The sequence below is a fragment of the Scyliorhinus torazame genome, chromosome 6 (genome assembly GCF_047496885.1).
Source record: "Scyliorhinus torazame isolate Kashiwa2021f chromosome 6, sScyTor2.1, whole genome shotgun sequence".
NCBI classification, from domain to species: Eukaryota; Metazoa; Chordata; class Chondrichthyes; order Carcharhiniformes; family Scyliorhinidae; genus Scyliorhinus; species Scyliorhinus torazame.
Genome location: NC_092712.1, coordinates 228,723,929 through 228,749,149, shown reverse-complemented (window position 1 = coordinate 228,749,149; position 25,221 = coordinate 228,723,929). Strand labels below are relative to the sequence as shown.

Sequence of the window (25,221 nt, the reverse complement as noted above, 5' to 3'; positions counted from 1 at the left end):
CCTGGGCCTGAGCCTCCCAATGTGCGCCATAGAGCCGCCACACATAGGCAAATCTGGAGGTGATGAGGTTGTCCTATGAGGAGGCCTGGCCACCAGCAGCTCCGCCACCCTGTCCCACCTCCCCATAATCTACACCCCCCCGCGCCCTTCCAAGTGGTACCCCCTTCCCCATAGCCGCTCACATCGTCCCCTATCCCTCCTCCCTTCACTCCATCCCACAACCCCAGCGGATCCTCACCCTCCGAGGGTCATACTAGCATCACTACAGGGTGTTGGTCCTGGGCAGGCAATATCAGTGGGCCTTGTCCACAGAACTGAGGGTAAGGCGACTCACTGTGACATGAGCTCTGGTGCTCCTCGTCGTTTGACAAAGTCCGACTACTGACTTCAGGATCACCTTCTACTGTCCGCTTGGGTGATCCCTGCATGTGTGCTGGCCATTCCATCTCATCTGTCCATATATTCTTTGGGGGGTGGGGTTGGTGATGGAGATGGTGAGCGGTGATTGGTCATTCACTGGGTAACCGGTCCTACAAGGCGTCCTCACATTCTGGCCCCGTTCTCTGCTGCCTCTGAGGGTGACACCAGGTGGAACATTCGTTCTGGGGGCCCTGCCCTGTGCCATCCTCCAATACCCACACCACCAACTCACCACATACCCCCACCCCTCACACTCTCTACATTGTTGCTCTTTTTAGCCTTAGTTTATTAGCTCTGATTATGTCACCTTTGCTCACGAGTCGCCAGGTATCTTTCTGATACCGCCACGTGGTTCAAGCTCGAGTTATGATTAATAAGTCAGCACACCGCTTAGTAAGATTGAAATCAACGGTCATTTATTATATACAACAGGTAATGCTTACACAATAATCCTACTATCTATATAGAAACCTATCACTACTGGCCAATACTTAACTTTAGGAAGGGCCCACCAGGTCAGGGAAACGAATGGCTTATCGAATCGGATCTGGCCCGCGGGATTCAAAAAGGCTGATACAGGTCGATGGCTAGGAGTCTTTATCGGGTAGCGATCGCTGGAGTCAAACTTACTGTTTCTGGTTGATGTTCTTGCGAAGGTATCGAGCAGGAGAAGAAGGGAGAGAGAGCGAGATCTGAACTTGGCCCCTTACTTTATAGGGTCCCGGGGCTTCCCGCCTCTTGGGGCGCCCCTTGACCCTGAGTCCCAAGTGATTGGACTTGTTCCCAATCACTGGGTTCGATACGTCCAATAACGGGGCGATTCCTCGATCGGGGGGGTGGTCGTTAACCTGTCTTTGTTTCGGCCACTGCAGGCGCCGACAGGTCTGGCCCGGCATTCAATTGCTAATATGTTGCAATTGCTCCCGGGGATAGCCGATTAAACTGCAGATGTCTGGGTTGATGTGCTGCTAATGGTCTTGAGTATCGATCTGGGCCGACTTCCCCAGAGCCGAATATGCTATTCTGTCTGCAGCTGTCCGTTTGTGTCCTGTTGGCTGCTTTTCCCATCAGCCTTTCCGGTTAGCCATTTTAAATTGGGTTTGGGCCAAATTAATCGGGAATCAGCCATTTTAGGTGGCTACAGCACCCAGCCCCGTCCATCCCTCACAGCTTTCGGACAGAGTTTTGAGGCAGGTTGGAATAAGGGCGGCACGGTTGCACAGTGGCTAGCACTGCGGCTTCACAGCTCCGGGTTCCCAGGTTCGATTCCCGTCTTGGGTCACTGTCTGTGCGAAGTCTGCACCTTCTCCAAGTGTTTACGTGGGTTTCCTCCGGGTGCTCCAATTTCCTCCCGCAAGCCCCGAAAGACGTGCTGTTAGGTGAATTGGACACGTAATTAGGTGAATTTCTCCCTCAGTGAACCCGAACAGGGCCTGGAGTGTGGCGACTAGGGGCTTTTCACAGTAACTTTATTGTCATAGTCATAGAATGTTTCAGTGCAGAAGCAAGCCATTCAGCCCATCGAGTCATTGCAGTGTTAATGTAAGCTTACTTGTGACAATAACGATTATTATTATTATTATTATTATTATTACCGTTCATCTGAGAGACCCATTCTCACTACACTGACTTTCATACTTATAGTACCGGCTCTGAAAATCCTACCCATCTAAGAAATCATTCAGTTCAGATCTCACCAGAGAATATTGATGAATTCTTCTTTGAGCACCACACCCGGGAATCGAACCTGGGACACTGGAGCTGTGAAGCAACAGTGCTACTCACTCTGCTACCATGCTGCCCAAGTAGGGTGCAAATAATTGGTGCACTCAGAGGGTGGTGAATCTGTGGAACTCTTTGCTGCAGAATGCTGTGGAGGCCAATTCACTGAGTGTCTTTAAGACAGAGATAGATAGGTTCATGATTAATCGGGGGATCAGGGGTTATGGAGAGAAGGCAGGAGAATGGGGATGAGAAAATATCAGCCATGATTGAATGGCGGAGCAGAATCGATGGGCCGAGTGGCCTTACTCTGCTCCTATATCTTATGGTCTAAGTAGGGTGACACGGTGTCACAGTGGTTAGCACTGCTACCTCACAGTGCCAGAAACCCGGGTTCAATTCCGGCCTCACAGTGCTTCCCATGTCTGCATGGGTTTCATCCGGGTGCTCCGGTTTCCTCCCACAGTTCAAAGATGTGCGGGTTAGGTGGATTGGCCATGCTAAATTGCCCTTTAGTGTCCAGGGATGTGCAAGTTAGTTTATGGGGTTACGAAGATAGAGCAAGGTGGATGGGTGATCTTTCAAGGGGTCACTGCAGGCTTGATGGGCCGAATGGCCTCCTTCTGCACTGTAGGGATTCTATGATTCTATGAAATAAGTGGCTAGAGATTTGCAGGACGATATGTATATATATTATTGCCCAAAGACTGAGTGAATTTTAAAATGGCAGCAATTTCCAGCGAGAGATGGACGGTCCCTCGTGGGTCCATATCATGACCAGGTATGGTGAATTAACATTTTACAGAGTGGCAGGAGGCTAAAGACGGGTTGAGCCCTAAAATGAAGAGAGGCTGTTATCCTGAAACTAGAATTTAAAAACTAAATTGTTAACCCCCTCACTTAGCTTAAAGACTTGGCTAAAGAAAAAGCACAATTTTGCGTGCAGCCTCTGAAAATTGCCAGGAAGTTGGGAGAGGGTTAGAGTGAGAAGTGCCATCTAGTGGTAGAAGAGTACAACTGCAACTGTGTCATGGAATCAAGGCTTGGATTTTCAACCTCAAGACAGGTAACCGGATCGGGAAAATTTCCACCTCACCCTGCATGCCTACGGGCTAAAGGGTGGGATTTTAATTATGGAGGGGGGGTGGGAAGAGAGGGAGATGGTGGTTGTGATGATATCACAAGCGTGGGCTGGAGTTAAGCTGCCGTCCCTTGAAAAGGTTCGGAGGCAGCTCCGGGGGCTGCCAGATGCAGAGACAGGCTGCTTAAAAGGTTTTTAAAAATAAAGACAGGCCCTCCAACCCTCATCGTCCAACATCCCCCCCCCCCCCCCCCCCCCGCCCCTCCCAAACACGCTCCCCATACCCCACCATGTCACCTCATAGCCTCTACTCACCCTTTAAAGGGCAGCACGGTAGCATTGTGGATAGCACAATTGCTTCACAGCTCCAGGGTCCCAGGTTCGATTCCGGCTTGGGTCACTGGCTGTGCGGAGTCTGCACATCCTCCCCGTGTGTGCGTGGGTTTCCTCCGGGTGCTCCGGTTTTCTCCCACAGCCCAAAGATGTGCAGGTTAGGTGGATTGGCCATGATAAATTGCCCTTAGTGTCCAAAATTGCCCTTAGTGTTGGGTGGGGTTACTGGGTTATGGGGATCGGGTGGAGGTGTTGACCTTGGGTAGGGTGCTTTTTCCAAGAGCTGGTGCAGACTCGATGGGCTGAATGGCCTCCTTCTGCACTGTAAATTCTATGAACAAATTCTATGATAAAGCCACCCATGACCCTTTCTCCCCCACCCCCCCCCCCCTTACTACACACTGTCGCCAACCAATGGCCCCTGTCATGAATTAGGGTGTTTCACAAAAGGCTTTGAAAAACAATAATTCAATAATAACTTTCCACTTCGAAAAGAAAAGCTCCTTTTTACTACAGCCCAATAAAAATGTCAATCTCCAGACCCTTTAAAATTTCAACAGCTGAAATTGCATGTAGTTGAAACTTCTTTATCTTGTGCAAACAGTGTGAAATTGACAGGATAGATCAGAGAGCCAAAGCTGTCTCTTAAGCAATGTTTTCCCTTGAGCTCAGGTATTTCAACAGGCCAATGGGTTTCTGGGCTTTTAGCCAAGTTTACTATGTGTTCCTTAATGTTTGATGAATATATTTTTTTCATAAAGTAGAATCATAGAATTATGTACAGGAGGAGGCCATTCAGCCCATCATGTCTGCATCGGTTCTTGGAAAGAGCACCCTACCCAGGCCCACATCTCCACCCTATCCCCATAACCCAGTAACCCCACCCAACACTAAGGGCAATTTTGAACACTAAGGGCAATTTAGCATGGCCAATCCACCTAACCCGCACATCTTTGGACTGTGGGAGGAAACCGGAGCACCCGGAGAAAACCCACGCACACACTGGGAGAATGTGCAGACTCCGCACTGCCAGTGACCCAAGCTGGGAATCGAACCTGGGACCCTGGAGCTGTGAAGCATTTGTGCTCACCACAATGCTACCGTGGCCAGCTACAACAGAGCCTGAAGCATCCAACATTTTTTAAAAGGTTTTCCAATTAAGGGGCAATTTAGCATGGCCAATCCACCTACCCTGCACATCTTTGGGTTGTGAGACCCACGCAGGCACGATAGAATGTGCAAGCTCCACGTGGACAGTGACCCAGGGTCAGGATCGAACCTGGGTCCTCAGCGACGTGAGGCAGCAGTGCTAACCACTGGGTCGTGCCACACCCGAAGTAGTCAACATTGCTGAGATCATTCAAGATGATAGTTACTGTCTTTATGCCCTTCCTCAACTCCCACTTTACCCTCATCCTTCTAGCTGGCATGAAGTGAAAGCTGCAGTGGCTCCCGAATTAAACTCTGCCCAGAACCTCAGTCCAGCTTTCCCTTGTTGACCTTATGTTTTCGAGAGAGAGCGAAGAGGAGCGGAGAGAAGAGAAGAGGAAAGAAAAGGAGAAAGAGAGAGAGAAAATAACATTAGACCACAGATGAGGAAGCATCTTTATCTCACATTTGAGCCACCTGATTAGATACTGGCAATACAAGTACCTTAGAGTATGAGCTGCAGCCAGGCCAGGGTGAAACGGTGGCTCATGTGGGTGGCACAGTGGTTAGCACTGCTACCTCACAGCAGCAGGGACCCGGCTTCAATTTTCGGCCTTGGGTGACTGTGTGGAGTTCTCACTTTCTCCCCGTGTCTGCATGGGTTTCCTCCAGATGCTCCGGTTTCCTCCCACAGTCCAATGATGTGCAGGTTAGCTGGATTGGCCGTGCTAAATTGCTCCTTAATATCCAAAGATGCGTAGGTTAGGTGTAGTTATGGGGTTACAAGGGTAGGGCTGGGGAATGGGCCGAGGTAGGGTGCTCTTTCAGAGGGTCGGTGCAGATTCAATGGGCCAAATAGCCTCCTTCTGCAGTGTTGGGGTTCTATGGTCCAATGTGCCAGCTCATCAGAGAGTGAGGCCGCAGACAAGTTCTGCTGCAGTGGAATCAGATGGGGAATGGAAATGTGTACACAAACAAAAATGTTAGGTGCATTGGCAAGCCTATCAGAGAGTCCCCTGTCACTGTCAAGGAGCAGGCTGGAGTCCTGCCCAAACTTGGTGAAGGGCATCACGCAGAGCTTAAAGACCAGCCTTTCCAGTCAGCAAATTGTGGCCAACTTCATGACAACACTTGCAGGCCCAACCATGATGCAGCGACTGGAGGCTGATGTGCTGCTGTGCAAACTGAGACAAATGGAATCCACCCAAAGTCTTTGTACTGCAGTGGAGCTCAGGCAGAGGTCTTGAGATTGATGCTTGTGGCTATGCAGACTCGGATGCTGCCATTATGGCTGTGCATCTCCGTGTTGAAGGGCAAGTCCACTCTCAAGAGCAGTCCAAAACCTGTCCTGCGATAGATTATTGTAATTGCTCTGTGGGAGCAGCAGTGGCTCCATGGAAGACAAACCTGCTGCCCATCTCTCAGCATGACAGCATTCAAAATCTCACCACTGCGACTCTGCCAATGTTGATGCCTCTCAGCACGGCTGCCAGCCAACCCGGTTGCAGTCTGAAGGCAGACTCTCAACGCCCAGGATTGTACATGGTCATCCTGAAAGACCATAATCAGTCTCCCCGAGTGCATGTCAGCAGTCATCCACAGCCGTGCTGCAGCCTCTGGGGAAACATGGTATGGCAGCAGCAGACAAGGCAAAAGTGCGCAGAAAAACAACACAAAGAGAGTGCATGAGGGTGAATAGCTCATTTTTGATTCATACAACTGGATGTATAAAGATATTGTGCAATAGTTGTTGTCAGTGACTTTCATTGCGAGATCTTGGCCAAGAGGAGGCCGTAACTGGGCATCTCAGTCATAGTGAAGCCATGGTGATAAAGTCCTGTCGACTTACAGGAAGCAGAGTCTTTGCATGCACTCTCTGACAAACCATGGAAACAAAAATTGGGTTACTGGGTTACATGATAGACTGGCGGTGTGGGCTTAAGTTGGGTGCTCCTCCAGAGGGCGGTGCAGACTTGATGGGCCGAATGGCCTCCTTCTGCACTGTAAATTCTATACCACATGATGTGCAGCATCATTTCCTCCATCAGTGCTTAGCATTGTTGCTTCACAGCGCCGGGATCCCAGGTTCGATTCCTGGCTTGGGTCACGATCTGTGTGGAGTCTGCACGTTCTCCCTGTGTCTGCGTGAGTTTCCTCTGGGTGCTCCGGTTTCCTCCCACAAGGCCCGAAAGATGTGCTTGTTAGGTAATTTGGACATTCTGAATTCTCTCTCTGTGTACCCGAACAGGCGCTGGAATGTGGCGACGAGGGGATTTTCACAGTAACTTCATTGCAGTGTTAATATAAGCCTACTTGTGACAATAATAAAGATTATAAAATTGTGCGAATGAAGGGGGCTGCACAAAGTTTGCTTACTGCCTGCTCAACAGGGACAAGCACAGGCAAATTATTCCCCCCCCCCTCCCCCACACACACCATATAATGGATACCAATTAATTTTTAGCTCATTCACTAAAATTCTGGTCAGAGATCTGTCAGAAAATATAATCTGTCAGAATTTCCAATTTTGGCGGGAATCTAAACTGGATGACATTGGACTGCCAGACATTTATACACACAACTTGTTTCTCCTATTCCATAGCCCTGAAAGCTGAAAGTTCTGTGCATCATTTACATACATTGGTTGAATCAAGGAAATGTAGCTCAGTCAGATTGACGTGAGAGTGAATGGTGTGTGAGTGGTAAAGAATCAAGAGCAAGGAGATGGAGAACTCCACTGGTAATGAAGGAAATAAGCATCACAGCACCAAAGGGTGGATAGTTTGGACTCAACCTGAGGTGAATGGCACTCCATTCCAAGAAGAGATAGTATTGGGACATTAGACAGGCCAAGAGTGAGAAGCAATCAGCCAGATTGGAAGAATGTGATGAAAAGGAAGACCGTCAGGGACAGCCATCCATATGGTGGGATATGGGTTAAGCAGACAGTTTCAGACATCAAAGTTATGAAGGACAAGGGGTGTTCAGCTAGAGTTCAAGATGGTACAATGACAGAAGAGATTGGTGAATTATAGTACCATTCTGTTACGACCATGTGAAGAGGGATAAAATATCCTCCTCTGTCCTACCTCTCGCGGGCACCTGAAAATCGGCGCAGGAGAATCGGCGAGCCAGCGTCAGGCGCCGTGGCGCGATTCTCGCCCCCCCCACTGACAATTCTCTGATCCAGTGCGGGGTTGGAGAATCCCGGCCCTGATTTCTCTCCCCACATTGATTTCAGAAGGTAGCTCACATCTGGAAAAAAACTATCAGCTATTGTCCTGTGACCTAGATCATTGTATTCTGTAATGCCCCAGTCATTAACTCCTGAATGGTCCATCACCAATCATGATGCGATGGGAAAAAACCCTATATAGCTGTAGTCCCGGTAGACCTTCTGTCTACATTTGTGAAATAGTTTTATCGAAACCTTTATTGAAAAACGTAAGGTCCAGTAATGTTTCTGTAAATCTTTTCAGTAGTTCTTGACATCAGCAGGTATGAAATTCCATTGCTCGATCATGTAGCATTTCTGAATTGGAATCTATATTGCAACCTTGTATAAACTGGTCCATTTGTAACACCAGATGTCAGGTGATCTGGCAGGTCAATATATGTATGATCAGCCGATGTTGATATCACTCATGCTCAAGTCAAACTATCATAACACATGGCGATATGAATATGTCAATGGTGAGGAATTTTAAAAAGATGAGGGAAGGTGATAGGGGATCATATGAAGGGGGTGAGTTGCATAACCCACAGACATTTTTGTAATACATGGAAAACATGGCCTAGAATTTGGATTGTGCCCAAATTGGTGCACGATCCTAATGCAGCAGACACTGCATGCTACTAATGAGGCCACAGGACCACAGCAAATTGCTCCACTGACTTAATTTATTATTACTGGCTCAAAGTGCCAGTCATGTCCCAGAGCGAGCTCACCGGTTCAGGGGAGGCATCAAAATTGACATGCTCTGATGTCAGTGTATATCCTTAAAAGTCAGAGGGAGAGCAAGAAAATAAGGAGGTGAATGGGGTGGAGGGGATATTTCTGTTCCTCCTAGCTCCATGATAAGCGCATTTTGTTTTCAACTTTATCAAACCAACCTTTCCAACCTTTTAAGAACTGTCGGCTTAGGCAGCAAGTGCCTGATAAGAATTATCACTGCATGCAGGCACATGCTGTGGGTATGTGCAATCAGCTTTGCAAAGGGGTGGGGGTCGGTGAGCAGCCATTAAGTTTTACTTATCCAAATAGAGAGCCTGAAGCCTGCTTTTGGCATGGATTCTGCAAACATACAGAGGAGCCCTAACCATTACAGCAGCCAAAGCATTTTCAACCACCGTATTGTACTGTTAAATACCCATTTTACACCTGCTAATCAAACACAAGATTCAATTTGTAAGCCATATATTTTGATTAACGTGAGGAAAATTGCAGGAGATTTCATAATACATTAAATAATATTTAGCTGAGAACTTATCTGCCACTAATTTTATTTATCAAGTTAAACATTAATGTTATCCTGTAGTTAAATCACTCGTGGCTAAATGGATTGTATCACTGACTGCTAATAATGTAATTATTTAGCCAGTTTTCAATTCTACCTTTTATTTGTGATACAGTGGTGCCGCCGTGGACAATGTGTGAAGCATGGGGATTCAGGACCAAAGCCTATAAATGGTCGTTGGTCAAACTGGTCAATGTGGTCACCTTGTTCGAGGACCTGTGGGGGAGGAGTAACGAACAGAGAACGTCAGTGTACAAATCCGAGGTAAAGCAGCACTCTCTATTGTCGTTTTTTTCCCCCCTGGTATCTTGAGAACTTAGTGGCCTGGAAATCCCAAGTGGGTTCTCGCAACTTTTTGCCACAAGTTAAGCAGAGTCTTCTGGTGAATCAGCATAAGTGGCTGAAAGTGGAGTTATGGGTGGAGGTGGTTAGCACCCTCTAGTGCAACATTGCAAAGGCTAGTGCAAACTGACGAAGTGAAACATTTATCGCATGAAGCTCAACCCTACTTCCCGTTACCACAATCGTTCGCTAATGAGGAATATTTTGTTGTGCCTAAACCACAGTTGTGTCTTTAACCCATATAGGATAGACAAGAGACCACAAGTTGTTTCATATAATAATATAATTTATTGGCTAGCACACAAAGTTAAGGTTATTCCAATCACACACATATATGTTGAACTATAAAGTTTTTACATGCAAGACCTTGGGCGTCATTCTCCGACCCCCCGCCGGGTCGGAGAATGGCCGTTGGCCGCCGTGAATCCCGCCCCCGCCCCCGCCGAAGTCTCCGCTCCCAGAGATTGGGCGGGGGCGGGAATCCAGCCGCGCCGGTTGGCGGGACCCCCCGCTGGATTCTCCGGCCCGGATGGGCCGAAGTCCCGCCCAGAAACTGCCTGTCCCGCCGACGTAAATCAAACCTGGTATTTACCGGCGGGACCAGGCAGCGTGGGCGGGCTCCGGGGTCCTGGGGGGGGGCGCGGGGCGATCTGACCCCGGGGGGTGCCCCCACGGTGGCCTGGCCCGCGATCGGGGCCCACTGATCCGCGGGCGGGCCTGTGCCGTGGGGGCACTCTTTCCCTTCCGCCTCCGCTACGGCCTCCACCATGGCGGAGGCGGAAGAGAATCTCCCCACTGCGCATGCGCGGGAAACTTTCGGCGGCCGCTGACGCTCCCGCGCATGCGCGGGGAAACTGACAGCGGCCGCTGACGCTCCCGCGCATGCGCCGCATTTCCGCGCCAGCTGGCGGGGCAACAAACGCCATTTCCGCCAGCTGGCGGGGCGGAAATCCCTCCGGCGTCGGCCTAGCCCCTCAATGTTGGGGCTAGGCCGCCAAAGATGCGGAGACTTCCGCACCTTTTTGCCGGCGCGATGCCCGTCTGATTTGCGCCGGCTTTGGCGCCAGTCGGCGGGCATCCCGCCGTTGGGGGAGAATTTCGCCCCATAACTTAACTTTCAAGTGACTGGCAAATACCGGGCAAATATGGCCTTTATCTGGAGTCCACGATCTGGCAGTCTTGATAGTCTGAGGCTGGTCGTCATTGGCCTTGGCTCTGGTCCTTCCGTCGATGACGCGGATTGTCTTCCTCTTCTTCGACCAGTAAAGGGTCACCGCTGTTGGTTGCTGTCGAGAGAGCGAGTTAGGGGTTACGCAGCACCTTTTATCCCAGGGAGCTTTGTGCCCTTTTGGGCGACCCTAGGTGAACTTACAATCAATCGATCAGGGTGGTACACTGGCACCCGCACTAGCACCCAGGCACCGTGGAAATGCCACCTGGGCACCCTAGCAGTGCTATCCTGGCATTGCCAGGGTGCCCAGGTGGCACTGCTAGGCTGGCCATGGCACTGTCAGGTTGGCAGTGCGAAGATGGTCAGGTTGCAGGCTGTCCATGGCAGGGATCAGGCCCAGGGGTGCCTTGTCTGTAAGAGGTGCGGTGCGGAGGGCGTTCAAGGACCCCCCAAGAGGTAAGTTGGGTGCATTAGGGGTGTCCGGAGGCCACGGTGGGGCATCTGAGGCGGGTCAAAAAAATCGGGGCGCCATTTTGTAAGTGCCACCCCGATCCACAAGTCATCTTCCTGCACTGGCGAGTTAAGCGTGTCAGTTCAGGAAATGAGGTAAGTACGGCCTTGGTGGGATATTCCTCGCCAAGGTTAAAAAATACAGCAAAGTCCCACTAAATAGCGCGATGCTTTTCGGTGCTGCAGGCGAGAGTTACAAAACGGATTATTGTCCCGTTAAATCACGCCCCATGTCTGATGTGATCAAAAATACCCCAACCTAACTGAGGAATTCAGATATGTAGCATAAGGATGAAATTATAAAATTATGTGCAGTGACAATCAAAAAAGATCTTAACAATAATGAATGGAGATATTTCTGAAATTTTATTGGAACAATAATTAAGTAGATTACAATGTAATTTATAAATTCTAGCAATGGTATTAATTAAAACCATTGCATGCCCACTGGCATGCTGTTGGAAGTTGAGTCTGTCTTTAATTTTGTTTTTACAGTTATGTTCCAGTGATCTAATAAATCCAGGTTTAATGCTTTATTTGTCTATAAAGTTTAGAATTAGTCCTAAGGTCTCAATTTGCCATGATCAGGGAGTTCAGTCTGTTCACAACCAGGCTATAAGAAATGCATGCCTCCCGGTTGAGATTTAAGTGAGCAAGTTTAAACAGGAATCTCGCTTCAGATCAATCCTTGAAAGATGCACTGGTCAGGCAACATTCACAGCTGACACATGTGGCATGAGATAACGTGTTAAGAACCTTGATAACTCGTACAGTCTTTCCAACTTTAGGCAGAAATCTGCTGAGCCTCAGCATTGTCCAGATGGGTGTGAAGCTGAGTGACACATCTTCTAACCAAGTCTTAAAGTGACCTTGAGGCAATGTTTTCCCTGCTTAACTGCAGTCATGTACACTGCTTAACATAGCTGTCTCAAGTCCAACACAACATACAATTCCAGTTGACACTAATACTCCAGAGGAATCAGATGTGGCTGCCAGACCTTCCACTAATATCTGTCTAGAAAACATAACGGCATGATACAGATTTAAAAAGGACTCCACTTCAAACTGCTAAAGACATTACTTGGCATTTTTTCTTCTGCCACATAAAATATTTGACAATTCTGTTGAGGTGGCTACTATAGTGTTTCCTCCAATAAAGGTAAATTATCACGCTTTTGATAAAAGAAAGCTAAAAGCATTATGATGATGTCCAAAACAGCTGCCTAGGTGAAGGTACTGTTGATTTTTACAAGATAGCAAGTTTTACTATCAGCAACTAGAATAGGTCAAGTCTTACTTTGTTTTAAACTACTTAATTCTCTTGTCAGGGCTTCAGTCTGTGCAGAATTGTCTGTGCACAATTCAGGCTTGCAGAATTGTTCTGAAATGTTTGAGAAGTAGTGTGTGACAAAACAGCAACTGATTTCTCGGTTTCAAATTGTTACAACACCCTGGGTGAGTGCGCAGTCAATTCCAGTCCCACAGGCCTCGGAGTCCCAACACAAGTCAATTAACCAATAATTTATATATAGTTTCTGAGATATTTGACCCTTGACTGCTCCAATGACTTACAGGCACCAGATTTGTAAGTGAAACACAAAAAACTTTGTTTGTGAGATAAAACGTGCATTGATTATCATAGCATATCAGCCAGCTAATCGATTACTTACCTCCCTTTTACCATCCCACCCTCTACTCAAACACACACACGGGAAAAGGGGAAAATGATGGGGATTAAATGGAAGAAGGAGAGATGAGTGTCCTTGCTGCTGAAATCGAAGTCATTGTAGCCGGCTAGCTCCCTGGGACGTGGACTGTTGAAACCACCAGTTGGTTTGGATCTTCTGGCATGTGCATTCAATCAGAACTCTCAGGCTGTAAGAATTCCGCTGGGGAGTCACTTTCACTTTTATGAACCTGAGCCGTCAACCAAAAGAACCGCTCCAGGCCTGTGTAATTCTTTTTTTTAAATTTAGAGTACCCAATTATTTTTTTTTCCCATGAAGGGGCAATTTAGCATGCCAATCCACCTAACCTGCACATCTTTGGGTTGTGGGGGTGAAGCCAATGCAGACATGGGGAGAATGTGCAAACTCCACGCAGACAGTGACCCAGGGCCAGGATTCTAACCCGGGACCGCAGTCCCAGTGCTATCTACTGTGCCACATGCCGCCCTGGGCCTGTGTAATTCTTATCTGTTGACAGCTTCAGCAGACTGACCAACGGTTTGTCTCAGTTAAACAGAGTACCAGAAAACTAGCTTCCACGTGGCCTTAGTGCGGTCTGGATGCTTTACAGGGAGAGAAATCCAGAAAGTTCCCTATGGCTCTGTCTTCAGGCATTAAACACTCACCAGCTGGATAGAGAGAAAAAAAAGGCTGCTCTGTTTATCTGGAGTGAGCACCAATCAAAATATTAGAGAGAGTTCTACCTTTTCTGAGACAGAGACATTTAAAAGACCATTCAGCTCTTGAGTTCAAACTGGAACTGGCAGCACGGTAGCATTGTGGATAGCACAATTGCTTCACAGCTCCAGGGTCCCAAGTTCGATTCCAGCTTGGGTCACTGTCTGTGCGGAGTCTGCACATCCTCCCCGTGTGTGCGTGGGTTTCCTCCGGGTGCTCCGGTTTCCTCCCACAGTCCAAAGATGTGCAGGTTAGGTGGATTAGCCATGCTAAATTGCCCTTAGTGTCCAAAATTGCCCTTAGTGTTGGGTGGGGTTACTGGGTTATGGGGATCGGGTGGAGGTGTTGACCTTGGGTGGGGTGCTCTTTCCAAGAGCCGGTGCAGTCTCGATGGGCCGAATGGCCTCCTTCTGCACTGTAAATTCTATGTTAATCTATGTTAAAATAGGGTCTGCCTTTCTTTGCAGAACATTCTGGAACAGCCAACACCAATCCACATTGAGGGTTAGTTAAATCCCGGGAATCTAAAACAGTCCATCAAAATGTGTCATCACTGAGGCCAAACCAAGCACCACATCTCACTGGGGGTGTCCGGAGGCCAGACTAAATGGCACATCTTGCCGGGGGTATCCTGGGCGCGGTTCTCCGCTCCTGCGCCGGTTGGGAGAATCGCCTGGCACGCCTTTTTTCCCCGCGACACCAGTCCGACGCCCTCCCGCGATTCACCCAAGCAGCGAGAACAGTCCCGTCGAGTTCCACGCGGCGCAGGCTGGAGAATCGCCCTGGACACCCAAAATGCCGATTCTCCGCTACACCCGCTATTCTCCGGCTCGGCTGGGCTGATCGGCCTGCCCAAAACGACGGCTTCCCACCGGCGCCATCCACACCTGCTCGCTGCCGGCGGGAACAGCGCGGGAATGCTGGGGGGGGGGCGGCCTGTGGGGGGGGGGGGGGGGGGAGGGGGGTTCTTTCACCGGGGTAGGACTCAAAAGGGGTCTGGCCCGCGATCTGCCCACCGATCGGCGGGCCGGCCTCTCTGAAGGAGGACCTCCGCACCCCGCAAGATCCATCCGACACCTTCTTGTGGGGCGGCCTCGGGGGGGGGGGGGTGGGGGGAAACCACGCATGCGCGGGTGACGCCAGTTACGCGGCGGATGACGCTTTTATGCGGCGCCAATGCCCGGCTCGCGCTGACGACGCCGCTTTCGCGACACGCCCCCCCCGAGTTTCTCGCGGCCCCGCTCCTAGCCCATTTTCGGGCCCTGAATCGGTCGAGAACAGGGCCGTTTCTCGCCGTCGTGAACCTCGACGACGTTCACGACGGCGTGGGCACTTAGTCGCGGGAGCGGAGAATCGCGCCCCTGGTTTGAACAGGAGGATCCTTATTAAATAGCAAGGAGAATTTAAAGATTACTTTCAATGTAACACAAAGTAGATGCTGATGGAGAACTCACTTAGTTTTTTTTAAAAAAAATTTTTTATATGTTTATTCAAAATTTTTCAATAAATTTTTACAGAACACTCAAGAAAGGAAAGAAAATATACAACAGAGAAATAAAAAGGGCATTACGCCAACACACAAAGCAACTTAATCCTCTAATCATTAAACTATCTAACAAACTAAGAACAAAAATGAGGCAAACGCCCCTTACGTAAACCAAAACAAGAAACACCCCCCCCTCCCCGGGTTGCTGCTGCTGTTGACCTCCACCTAACGTTCCGCGAGAAAGTCTAGGAACGGTTGCCACCGCCTGGAGAACCCCTGCACAGACCCTCTCAAGGCAAACTTTAGCCTCTCCAACCTGAGAAACCCCGCCATGTCATTGATCCAAGCCTCCACACTTTGGGGCTTCGCGTCCCTCCACATTAGGAAGATCCTTCTCCGGGCTACCAAGGAGGCAAAGGCCGGAACTCCGGCCTCTTTCGGCTCCTGCACTCCAGGCTCATCTGATATCCCAAATATTGCTATCCCCCAGCTCGGTTTTACCCGAGTATCCAAGACTCTGGACATAGCCCTTGCAAAGCCCCTCCAAACCCCTCAAGTGCCGGACACGCCCAGAACATATGGGCGTGATTTGCTGGGCTCCCCGAACACCTCACCCACCTGTCCTCTACCCCAAAGAACTTACACATCCTCGCCCCTGTCATATGCGCCCTATGTACCATTTAAACTGGATCAGGCTGAGTCTGGCGCAAGACGAGGAGGAGTGAACATTGACCAGGGCATCCGCCCACAGGCCCTCATCCAGCTCCTCACCCAGCTCCTCCTCCCACTTGCCCTTCAGCTCCTCCACCGAGGCTTCCTCCGTCTCCTGCAGCTCCTGGTAAATCGGCGAGACCTTACCCTCTCTGACCCACACACCAGAAATCACCATGTCCTGTATCCTCCGGGCAGGCAGCAGTGGGAATTCCCCTACCTGCCTCCTCACAAACGCCCTAACCTGCATATACCTGAAGGCATTTCCCAGGGGTAACCCAAATTTCTCCTCCAGCGCCCTCAGACTGGCAAAAGTCCCATCAATGAATAGGTCCCCCATCCTTTTAATTCCCGTCCGATGCCAACTTAGGAATCCGCCATCCATCCTGCCCAGTACAAACCTATGGTCGGCCCATATCGGGGACCAAACCGAGCCCCCCCCCCCCGCGTGCCGTCTCCACTGCCCCCAAATCCTCAGTGTTGCTGCCACCACCGGGCTCGTGGTGTACCACCTAGGTGGTAGCGGCAACGATGCTGTCACCAGTGCCCCCCCCCCGTCCGAGGCCATCATGATCACATTCAGGAGCCTCCACACATTTGCATTCAACTGCCTACCCCGTCTGATCCTCATATATCACTCCCGGGACACAATCCTCAATCCTAGTGGCCAGAACCCCCCCCCCCTCCGGGGGTTCTGACTTGTACAGGTTCCCGTAGAAATCCCTGAAGACCTCATTTATTTTGGCCGGACTCCGCACCGTGTTCCCCCCTCTATCCCTGATTCCTCCAATTTCCCTCGCCGCCTCCCTCCAACGTAGCTGATGCGCCAGCATCCGGCTCGCCTTCCCCCCATACTCGTACGCTGTCCCCTGCAGCTTCCTCCACTGGGTCTCGGCTTTCCCCGTAGTCAGCAAATCAAACTCCGTTTGGAGGCTCCGGCGCTCCTTCAGCAACCCTTCTTCAGGGGAATCTGCATATCTCCTATCCACCCTCAGTATCTCCCCCACCAATCTCTTCCTCTCCATCCTCTCCCTCTTCTCCCTATGAGCCCTGATTCAGATTAGCTCTCCCCTGACCACCGCCTTCAGCGCCTCCCAAACCACACTAACCGGTACCTCCCCATTATCTTTGGCCTCTATGTACCTTTGAATGCAACCCCGGACCCGCCCACAGACCTCCTCATCCGCCAGCAGTCCCACATCCATGCGCCACAGTGGGCGCTGGCCCCTCTCCTCCCCAACTCCAGCTCCACGAACTCACTGTTAGTTGAGAAAAAATATTAAACATAATACCCTGAATTGGGCAAGGCAGTCATGACACAGAAGAAGATTCCAAAAGGCAGGGGTTATTATTTTACTCTTGAGTAGCGACAATGAATTATTTGAAGCCGTAGAGAAAATATTTTACATTGAATTAGATAATTAACAGCATTGAAACAGGCCATTTGTTGCAACTGGTCAATGCCATCATTTATACTCCACACGACCCTTCTCCCACCCTACTTCATCTAACTCTGTTAGCATATCCTTCTATTTCTTTCTATCTCATACTTACCTAGCTTCTCCAGAACTTGAGTATAAATTGTGAATTTTTATGCAGCATTTTCTGTTTTTGAGTATGTTGAATTTGTGAATGAGTTTTTATCGATAGCAGATTAAGAACATCCAACGTAAGGTGTATAATCCACGAGCCGTTGACAGAACATTATGATCGATGATCAGTGAATCATTCACAGTCAAATTACGAGATGAATACAAGTGGCTGAGCGTATTTTACAAATCCCAGCTCAGCAATCCAAAAAGTTTATAGAATTTAGCAAACGAGATGATGGAATTTCATTGAATTGACAAATAATTAATGAAGAACAGTACTATGTGCAGTGGGGCCTTGCAAAACTATTTCAAAGTGTTTCCTTTCTGACAGCAGAAGTCGTTTTAACAGTGAGGATTAACAGACATGGCCAAAATTGAAACACTGCTCCATTGTAGATCCATAGGACATGTCCAATTTCTAGGTCCATGGCATTAGAAAGAAAAGTATTTGCTTTACGTGTTTAATCAGTATCTGGGGCGGCATTCTCCGACCCCACCCAGCGGGTCGGAGAATGGCCGTTGGCCGCCGTGAATCCCGCCCCCGCCGGTTGCCGAAGTCTCCGAAGGGAGAAAAGTCGGCGGGGCGTTAATGGCGCCGCTGACGCGGAGAATGTCATGGGTCTGCGCAAGGCAGACGATTTTCGGCCTGCCGATATTCTCCCTTCCGGATGGGCCGAAGTCCCGTCGACGTGATGACCGTTCACGTCGACGTAAATCAAACCTCCTTTTCATCGGCGTGAACCTGGAGCAGCGCGGAGGTGAGTGACGGCCTGGAGGGTTGGCCGCTGGGCAGGCGACGGTGTGGCCGCAGTCTGAATGTGTGAGGAGAGGTGTGTCTCGGGTTGTGTGTGTGTGTGTGTGCGGCGGGGGGGGTGGTTAGAGCGGCCTGGGCTCCGGGGGAGTGCCAGGAGGGGGGTCCGTGCCGGGGAGGAGGATGGGGGCTCCGTGCCGGGGAGGAGGTTGGGGTCCGTGCCGGGGAGGGGGATGGGGGGGGGGGGTCCGTGCCGGGGAGGGGGATGGGGGGTCCGTGCCGGGGAGGAGGATGGGGGGGCCGTGCCGGGGAGGAGGATGGGGGGTCCGTGCCGGGGACGGGGATGGGGGGTCCGTGCCGGGGGGGGGTCTGTGCCGAGGAGGGGGATGGGGGGGTCCGTGCCGGGGAGGTGGATGGGGGGTCCGTGCCGGGGAGAGGGATGGGGGGTCCGTGCCGGGGAGGAGGATGGGGGGTCCGTGCCGGGGAGGGGGATGGGGGGGTCCGTGCCGGGGAGGAGGATGGGGGAGGAGGGACCGTGCCGGGGAGGAGGATTGGGGGGGGGTGTCCGTGCCGGGGAGGGGGATGGAGGGGTCCGTGCCAGGGAGAGGGATGGGGGGTCCGTGCCGGGGAGGAGGATGGGGGGTCCGTGCCGGGGAGGGGGATGGGGGGGTCCGTGCCGGGGAGGAGGATGAGGGGAGGGGGGCTGTGCCGGGGAGGAGGATGGGGGGGGCGTCCGTGCCAGGGAGGGGGATGGAGGGGTCCGTGCCAGGGAGGAGGATGGGGGGTCCGTGCCGGGGAGGAGGATGGAGGTTGGGGGGGGGGTCCGTGCCAGGGAGGGAGATGGGGGGGTCCGTGCCGGGGAGGAGGACGGGGGGTCCGTGCCGGGGAGGAGGATGGGGGGGGGTTCCGTGCCGGGGAGGCGGATGGGGGGTCCGTGCCGGGTAAGAGGATGGGGGGTCCGTGCCGGGGAGGGGGATGGGGGGTCCGTGCCGGGGAGGAGGATGGGGGGTCCGTGCCGGGGAGGAGGATGGGGGGTCCGTGCCGGGGAGGAGGATGGGGGGTCCGTGCCGGGGAGGGGGATGGGGGCGTCCGTGCCGGGGAGGAGGATGGGGGGTCCGTGCTGGGGAGGAGGGTGGGGGTGGGGTCTGTGCCGGGGAGGAGGATGGGGGGGGTTGTCCGTGCCGGGGAGGGGGATGGGGGGGTCCGTGCCGGGGAGGAGGATGGGGGGTGGGGGTACGTGTCGGGGAGGGGGATGGGGGGTCCGTGCCGGGGAGGAGGATGGGGGGGTCCGTGCCGGGGTGGAGGATGGGGGGGTCCGTGCCGGGGAGGAGGATGGGGGGGTCCGTGCCGGGGAGGAGGATGGGGGTGTCCGTGCCGGGGAGGGGGATGGGGGGTCCGTGCCGGGGAAGGGGATGGGGGGGTCCGTGCCGGGGAGGAGGATGGGGGGAGGGGGGGACTGTGCCGGGGAGGAGGATGGGGGGGGCGTCCGTGCCAGGGAGGGGGTTGGAGGGGTCCGTGCCAGGAAGGAGGATGGGGGGGTCCGTGCCGAGGAGGAGGATGGAGGATGGGGAGGGGGGGCCGTGCCAGGGAGGGAGATGGGGGGGTCCGTGCCGGGGAGGAGGACGGGGGTTCCGTGCCGGGGAGGAGGATGGGGGGGGGGTGGGTTCCGTGCCGGGGAGGCGGATGGGGGGTCCGTGCCGGGTAAGAGGATGGGGGGTCCGTGCCGGGGAGGGGGATGGGGGGTCCGTGCCGGGGAGGAGGATGGGGGGTCCGTGCCGGGGAGGAGGATGGGGGGGTCCGTGCCGGGGAGGAGGGTGGGGGGGGGTCTGTGCCGGGGAGGAGGATGGGGGGTGTTGTCCGTGCCTGGGAGGGGGATGGGGGGTCCGTGCCGGGGAGGAGGATGGGGGGTGGAGATCCGTGTCGGGGAGGGGGATGGGGGGTCCGTGCCGGGGAGGTGGGGTGCGAGGGTAAGTGAGTTGGTCCACTGGGCCAGGTGCCAGCCTCCAACAGTTGGACCCATGCGGTCCATGCCACCTGGCTGGCGGGAAGGAGGGGATATGGGCAATGATGACATGTCGTGTCCCCCCCCCCCCCCCCCAACCAGGCCATCATTTTTTCCGATCATCCAACGATGTTGGCCACCGTGGCGGCAGCCGCTAATGTCTATGTTGCCCTAGATGAGGAGGAGGAGGAGCGTGCCAGAGAGGCGGCGCAGGCTGCCGCAGATGGACAGGCGGCAGCCGCCCAGACTGGAGGGACACCTGACCGACAGGACGAGGAGAGGGAGGACGTCGCGGCCCCACGGCAATGGAGGCACCCGAGGGCGCCCCGTGTGTACCGGCCCCGGCAGTCATACCAGGACCTCACGGACCGGGTTTGCAGGAGGAGACTCCGGATGAGGCGGGAAACTGTGGCACACATCTGCCACCTGCTGGCACACCTGTCACCGCGTGGCACTGGCGGGGGACACCCTCTCCCCGTGTCCGTCAAGGTTACGGTGGCCCTGAACTTTTATGCAACGGGGTCATTCCAGGCACCGAGTGGGGACCTGTCTGGCATATCGCAGACATCGGTGCATCCGGGCAGTGACAGATGCCCTATATGCCATGGCGCACCGCTACATCCGCTTCCCTGTGGACCGGGCCAGCCAAGATGCCCGGGCCGTGGGCTTCTCTGCCGTGGCCGGGTTCCCCATGGTCCAGGGCGCGATTGATGGGATGCACGTCGCCGTGCGGCCACCTGCAGATAACAGTACCGTGTTCACCAATAGGAAAGGGACCTATTCGATGAACGTACAGGTGGTCTGCGACCACCGCATGATGATCCTGCAAGTCTGCGCCCGTTACCCAGGCAGTGTACACGACTCATACGTGTTGTCGCGGTCATCCATCCCCAGCATGTACGAGGGACGCCATCCCCGGCTAAGGGACTGGTTGCTGGGCGACAGGGGCTACCCATTGCGATCGTGGCTGATGACGCCTGTACGGAGGCCACGCAATGAGGCGGAGAACCGCTACAATGATGCCCATGTAGCGACAAGGGGAGTGATAGAGAGGTGCTTTGGCGTGCTGAAGATGCGTTTCAGGTGCCTGGACCTCTCTGGGGGCGCCCTCCAGTATCGGTCAAATAGGGTTGGCCGCATCATTGTGGTGTGCTGCGTCCTGCACAACATAGCCCAACAGAGGGGCGATGTGCCGCAGGCAGAGGAGGACGGAGTGGAGGAGCAGCAGGAAGAGGCGCAGTCCTCCCCAGATGAGGGGGATGGTCAGGGCAGACGGGGTAGACACAGGCGGGTGGCTGTCCACCGTTACCGGCTGGCCCAGCGGGCACGGGACAGACTGATAGCCACCCGCTTCACTGACTAGATGGGCGTGGGAATCGGGTAGTATGGCCACAGACCGCACACCATGGCAACAGCCGACCACCCACACCCAGCACCCTCACCCCCCTCCCCAACCCCACCCACCCCACCCACATGCACACCACCCCCCCCCCCCCCCCCCCATTGCCGATCCACCTGCGGCACAACGGGCCGGGCTCACACAGTTGCGGGTGTACAGGTGTCTATTGCAGGCCATGGAGGATGATGACAACCCGCCCTGCGATGAGCTCCTGGCTCCACATCGTTGGACTATGTCTGACCCATGGCCACAGTACCACCATCCACCCGGACCATCCTTGCATGCGGCTGTGACACTGCAGCGCCCGGTCCCGTCCTCTGCCCGGGGGGATGTTGATGGCGGCCCAGGGGGAACGGGGCAGACTCAGCTGGGGCTGAGGTAAGACCACCCCTCACACACACTTGCGCTCAACGTACATGACACCCCCGCACGCTTTGGACAGAGCACAAAGGCAGCTTCTGTAGGTGTAACATTGACTTTAATAACCAAAGGAGTTCATGCACGTGCCCTAGCCGCTAAAACTCATCTGTGCCCTGTACCCGTGCCAACTTACTCAGTGTCTACTTGTTTGGCCTTAGTGGCCCTTTGACTACGTCTACGTGGTTCCCCAGACGGTACAGCTAAACTGGAGGTGGACTCCTGTGATTCCTGCCCTCTGACACGGGATCCCTTTGGCGCCGTTTCCTGTGGCGTCCTGGCCTAGATGGGCCAGGCTGCGGCCCGGGCGACTGGGATGGCGAGCTGCCAGCCTGTCCTGCCCGTTGCCCAACTGACGGAAGGGGTGAGTCCGAGGTGTCGCGGTGTTCCCGGACCTCCCCTACAGGGGGACCCGGGACGGACCACACCACCTCCTCCCTTGGGGTGCCCGATGGCCCCCAGGCCTCTACATGGGTGGGGGATGCGAACGGACTGGCCATCCGACGCCCCCCCCGACATCTGGCGCTGCCAGTCCTGGAGGCCCGTGCTGGTATCGACAGGGGTCTGCAGGTTTGCAGCCATGGAGCCCATGGGGTTGGCAAACCCTGTCTGTGACAGTGCGACGCCGGCTCGCACATGGCCACTGGCGCCGATGCCCTCAGCAATGGCCTGCAGAGACTGGGCCATGGCCTGCTGAGACTGGGCCATGGTGTTGAGCGCATCTGACGCTGGCACTGGCTCATGGCCTCCCGTCAGAAGGCATCGTGTGTCCTGGGCCACAGACGCCGCCTGCACGGAAAGCCCCAGGCCTCGCAAACCGTTTCCCATGTCTGACACCATCGCACCCATTGCCTCCACCGCGGACGCCACCGTGCGGTGTCGGCCTGGGTGGCACGCATGACCGGCATCACTTCCAGCTCCTGGACGCGGGTGGATTCCTCCACCTGCGACCGCAGCCGCCGCAAGCCGGCCGTCACCCTCTTCGCTCGTCTCCGGGTCGGTGGTTGCATCGGATCTATGTGTGGGTGTGGAAACTCCAGGAACCCGGGATCCATCTGGGTGGCAGATGTTCCCTTGGGCTGGGCTGCCCCCCCCGACCGCCCGGCCCCTCAGCTGCTCCTACCTCCACCTGCTGTACCGGGACGGCTGTGTTGTGCGCACCAGTGAGTGTACCAGACGCCTCATCACTAAAGTGCCCAACCGAGGTGAGTGTTTCTGCGATGGTGGAGGGTGTTGGTGACAGCAGTGGGGGAGGGGGGATATGGGGGAGGGCGGATATGGGGGATATGCGGGAGGGGGGATATGCGGGAGGGGGAGATATGGGGGAGGGGGAGATATGGGGGAGGGGGAGATATGGGGGATGGGGGAGGAGGGGATATGGGGGAGGCTCACCCTGCCTGCTCTGACGAGGTTGTTCACCTTCTTGTGGCACTGGGTGCCTGTCCGTGGTGTCAGGGGCAACTCTGGCCAACTGGCGTGGGGCAACTCTGCGGCCGTGCCCGGGATACAGGGCGTCCCTCCTCTGCACCACAGCGTCCAGGAGCGCCTCCATATCCCGTGACTGGAACCTTGGGGCTGAGCGGCGGCCAGCCATCCAGTCGGGTGTTCCAGTCGGGTGTTCCGGTCGGGTGGGGGGGGAGCAGCGCGGCCTTATGAGCCGTCACGCCGTGCGGCGTGTATGACGCTGCACAGCGTCAACCACGTGCGCAAGCCCCATTTCGGGCCGGAGACTTTTGACCCATTTTTCCGGCGTGACGCAAGTCGGATTTGCGCCGTTTTTTGCGCCGATCGGCGGACTTTGCGCCGATAACGGAGAATTTCGCCCCTGGCCTCTTTTGGATTTATAGTGTTTAATTTAAACAACTATTGTATGAAATAGTCCGTTCTCCATGGGGCAGAAGGAACTCCACAGATGAGGAGTGTGTCAAATCTTTCACCTGTTTCAGATGCCCAATCCCAGCACTGTTCCACTGATTAAAGCACAGGTGAAGGTAGACTGTTCCTACTGACCTTGACATTGTACCCAGTAACTTTCTACCAACAGCTCCAGCTGCATTCAGGTTACTACAGCTGAACTAATACTTGCCTATTTAAAATTCTCAACCCTATTTTCAAATCGCTCTATGGCTTTGCCTCTTTCTATATCTGTAATGACTTCCAACCCTACAACCTTCCGAGATCATTTAAACAATGTTATTGACCTTTAACAGGCTGCAAAACATGTTGACATTAAGTATTTGATGGATGACGGCGAATAGGTTTGCTGTGCCTTTAGTTTAGGGCGAACTATTAAAATATTAAATTTAACTGACCAGTTGTTATTCATTGTAAAATGAAAATCATTCTGTAACCAGGTCACACATACCTACCAGAGGGAAAGTTGAGTTGTTCTAAAGAGAGAAGTAAGGTTTGTCTTCCTTGAGAGCTGTGCAGAAAAGCGAGAATAAATATCAGTTTGGATGTGAATCAATAGAACTATATATCATAGATTATCATAGATTAAGATGTTTGCACCATAAGTAAAGTTCTGTATTTTTTTCATGTGGGCGTGTAGTTTTGTATCTGCTTTCCACTAATGATGTCAATTATGCAGGGAGCATTTATGTCCTCAGGCAGCTTTGTTTATTTCAATATGGGCTGGCAAATTGAACCAATCTGGAGTTGCCCAGTGCCAGGAATATATCTGCAGTCCAAATGTGCAGTTGTGGCCAGGGAACTTGTGATAAGCTTCCAGACTGCCCAAAAGTAATGACTCCTGTTGAGACGATTGGAACCACAAAAATATTTGGACAACTTCTCATAACCAGCATCAAACAGAACTAAGCAGAGTAGGGGGCGGGATTCTCCCCTACCCGGCGGGGCGGGGGATTCCGGTGTAATGGAGTGGCGGGAACCACTCCGGTGTCGGGCTGCCCCAAAGATGCGGATGTCTCCACACCTTTAGGGGCCAAGCCCTCACCTTGAAGGGCTAAGAATGGTTTCCGCTCCGCCGGCTGGCGGGAAAGGCCTTTAGCGCCATGCCAGCCGGCGCCGAAAGGTCTTCGCAGGCGACGCATGTGCGGGAGCGTCAGCTGCTGCTGACATCATCCCCGCACATGCGCAGGGGAGGGGGTCTCTTCCGCCTCCGCCATAGTGAAGACCATGGCGAAGGCGGAAGAAAAAGAGTGCTTCCACGGCACAGGCCCGCCCGTGGATCAGTGGGCCCCGATCGCG

At 53.5% G+C, this 25,221-nt stretch overlaps 1 protein-coding gene across 1 annotated transcript in view; it reads left to right on the top strand.

Moving 5' to 3' along the window:
• adamts16 (ADAM metallopeptidase with thrombospondin type 1 motif, 16) overlaps nt 1-25,221 on the top strand; it is a 359,351-nt gene that overhangs the window by 176,490 nt on the left and 157,640 nt on the right. The window contains exon 12 of the mRNA XM_072509492.1: nt 9,338-9,486. Within this exon, the coding sequence (XP_072365593.1) occupies nt 9,338-9,486 (149 nt within the window). The remainder of the gene's footprint in view (nt 1-9,337; nt 9,487-25,221) is intronic.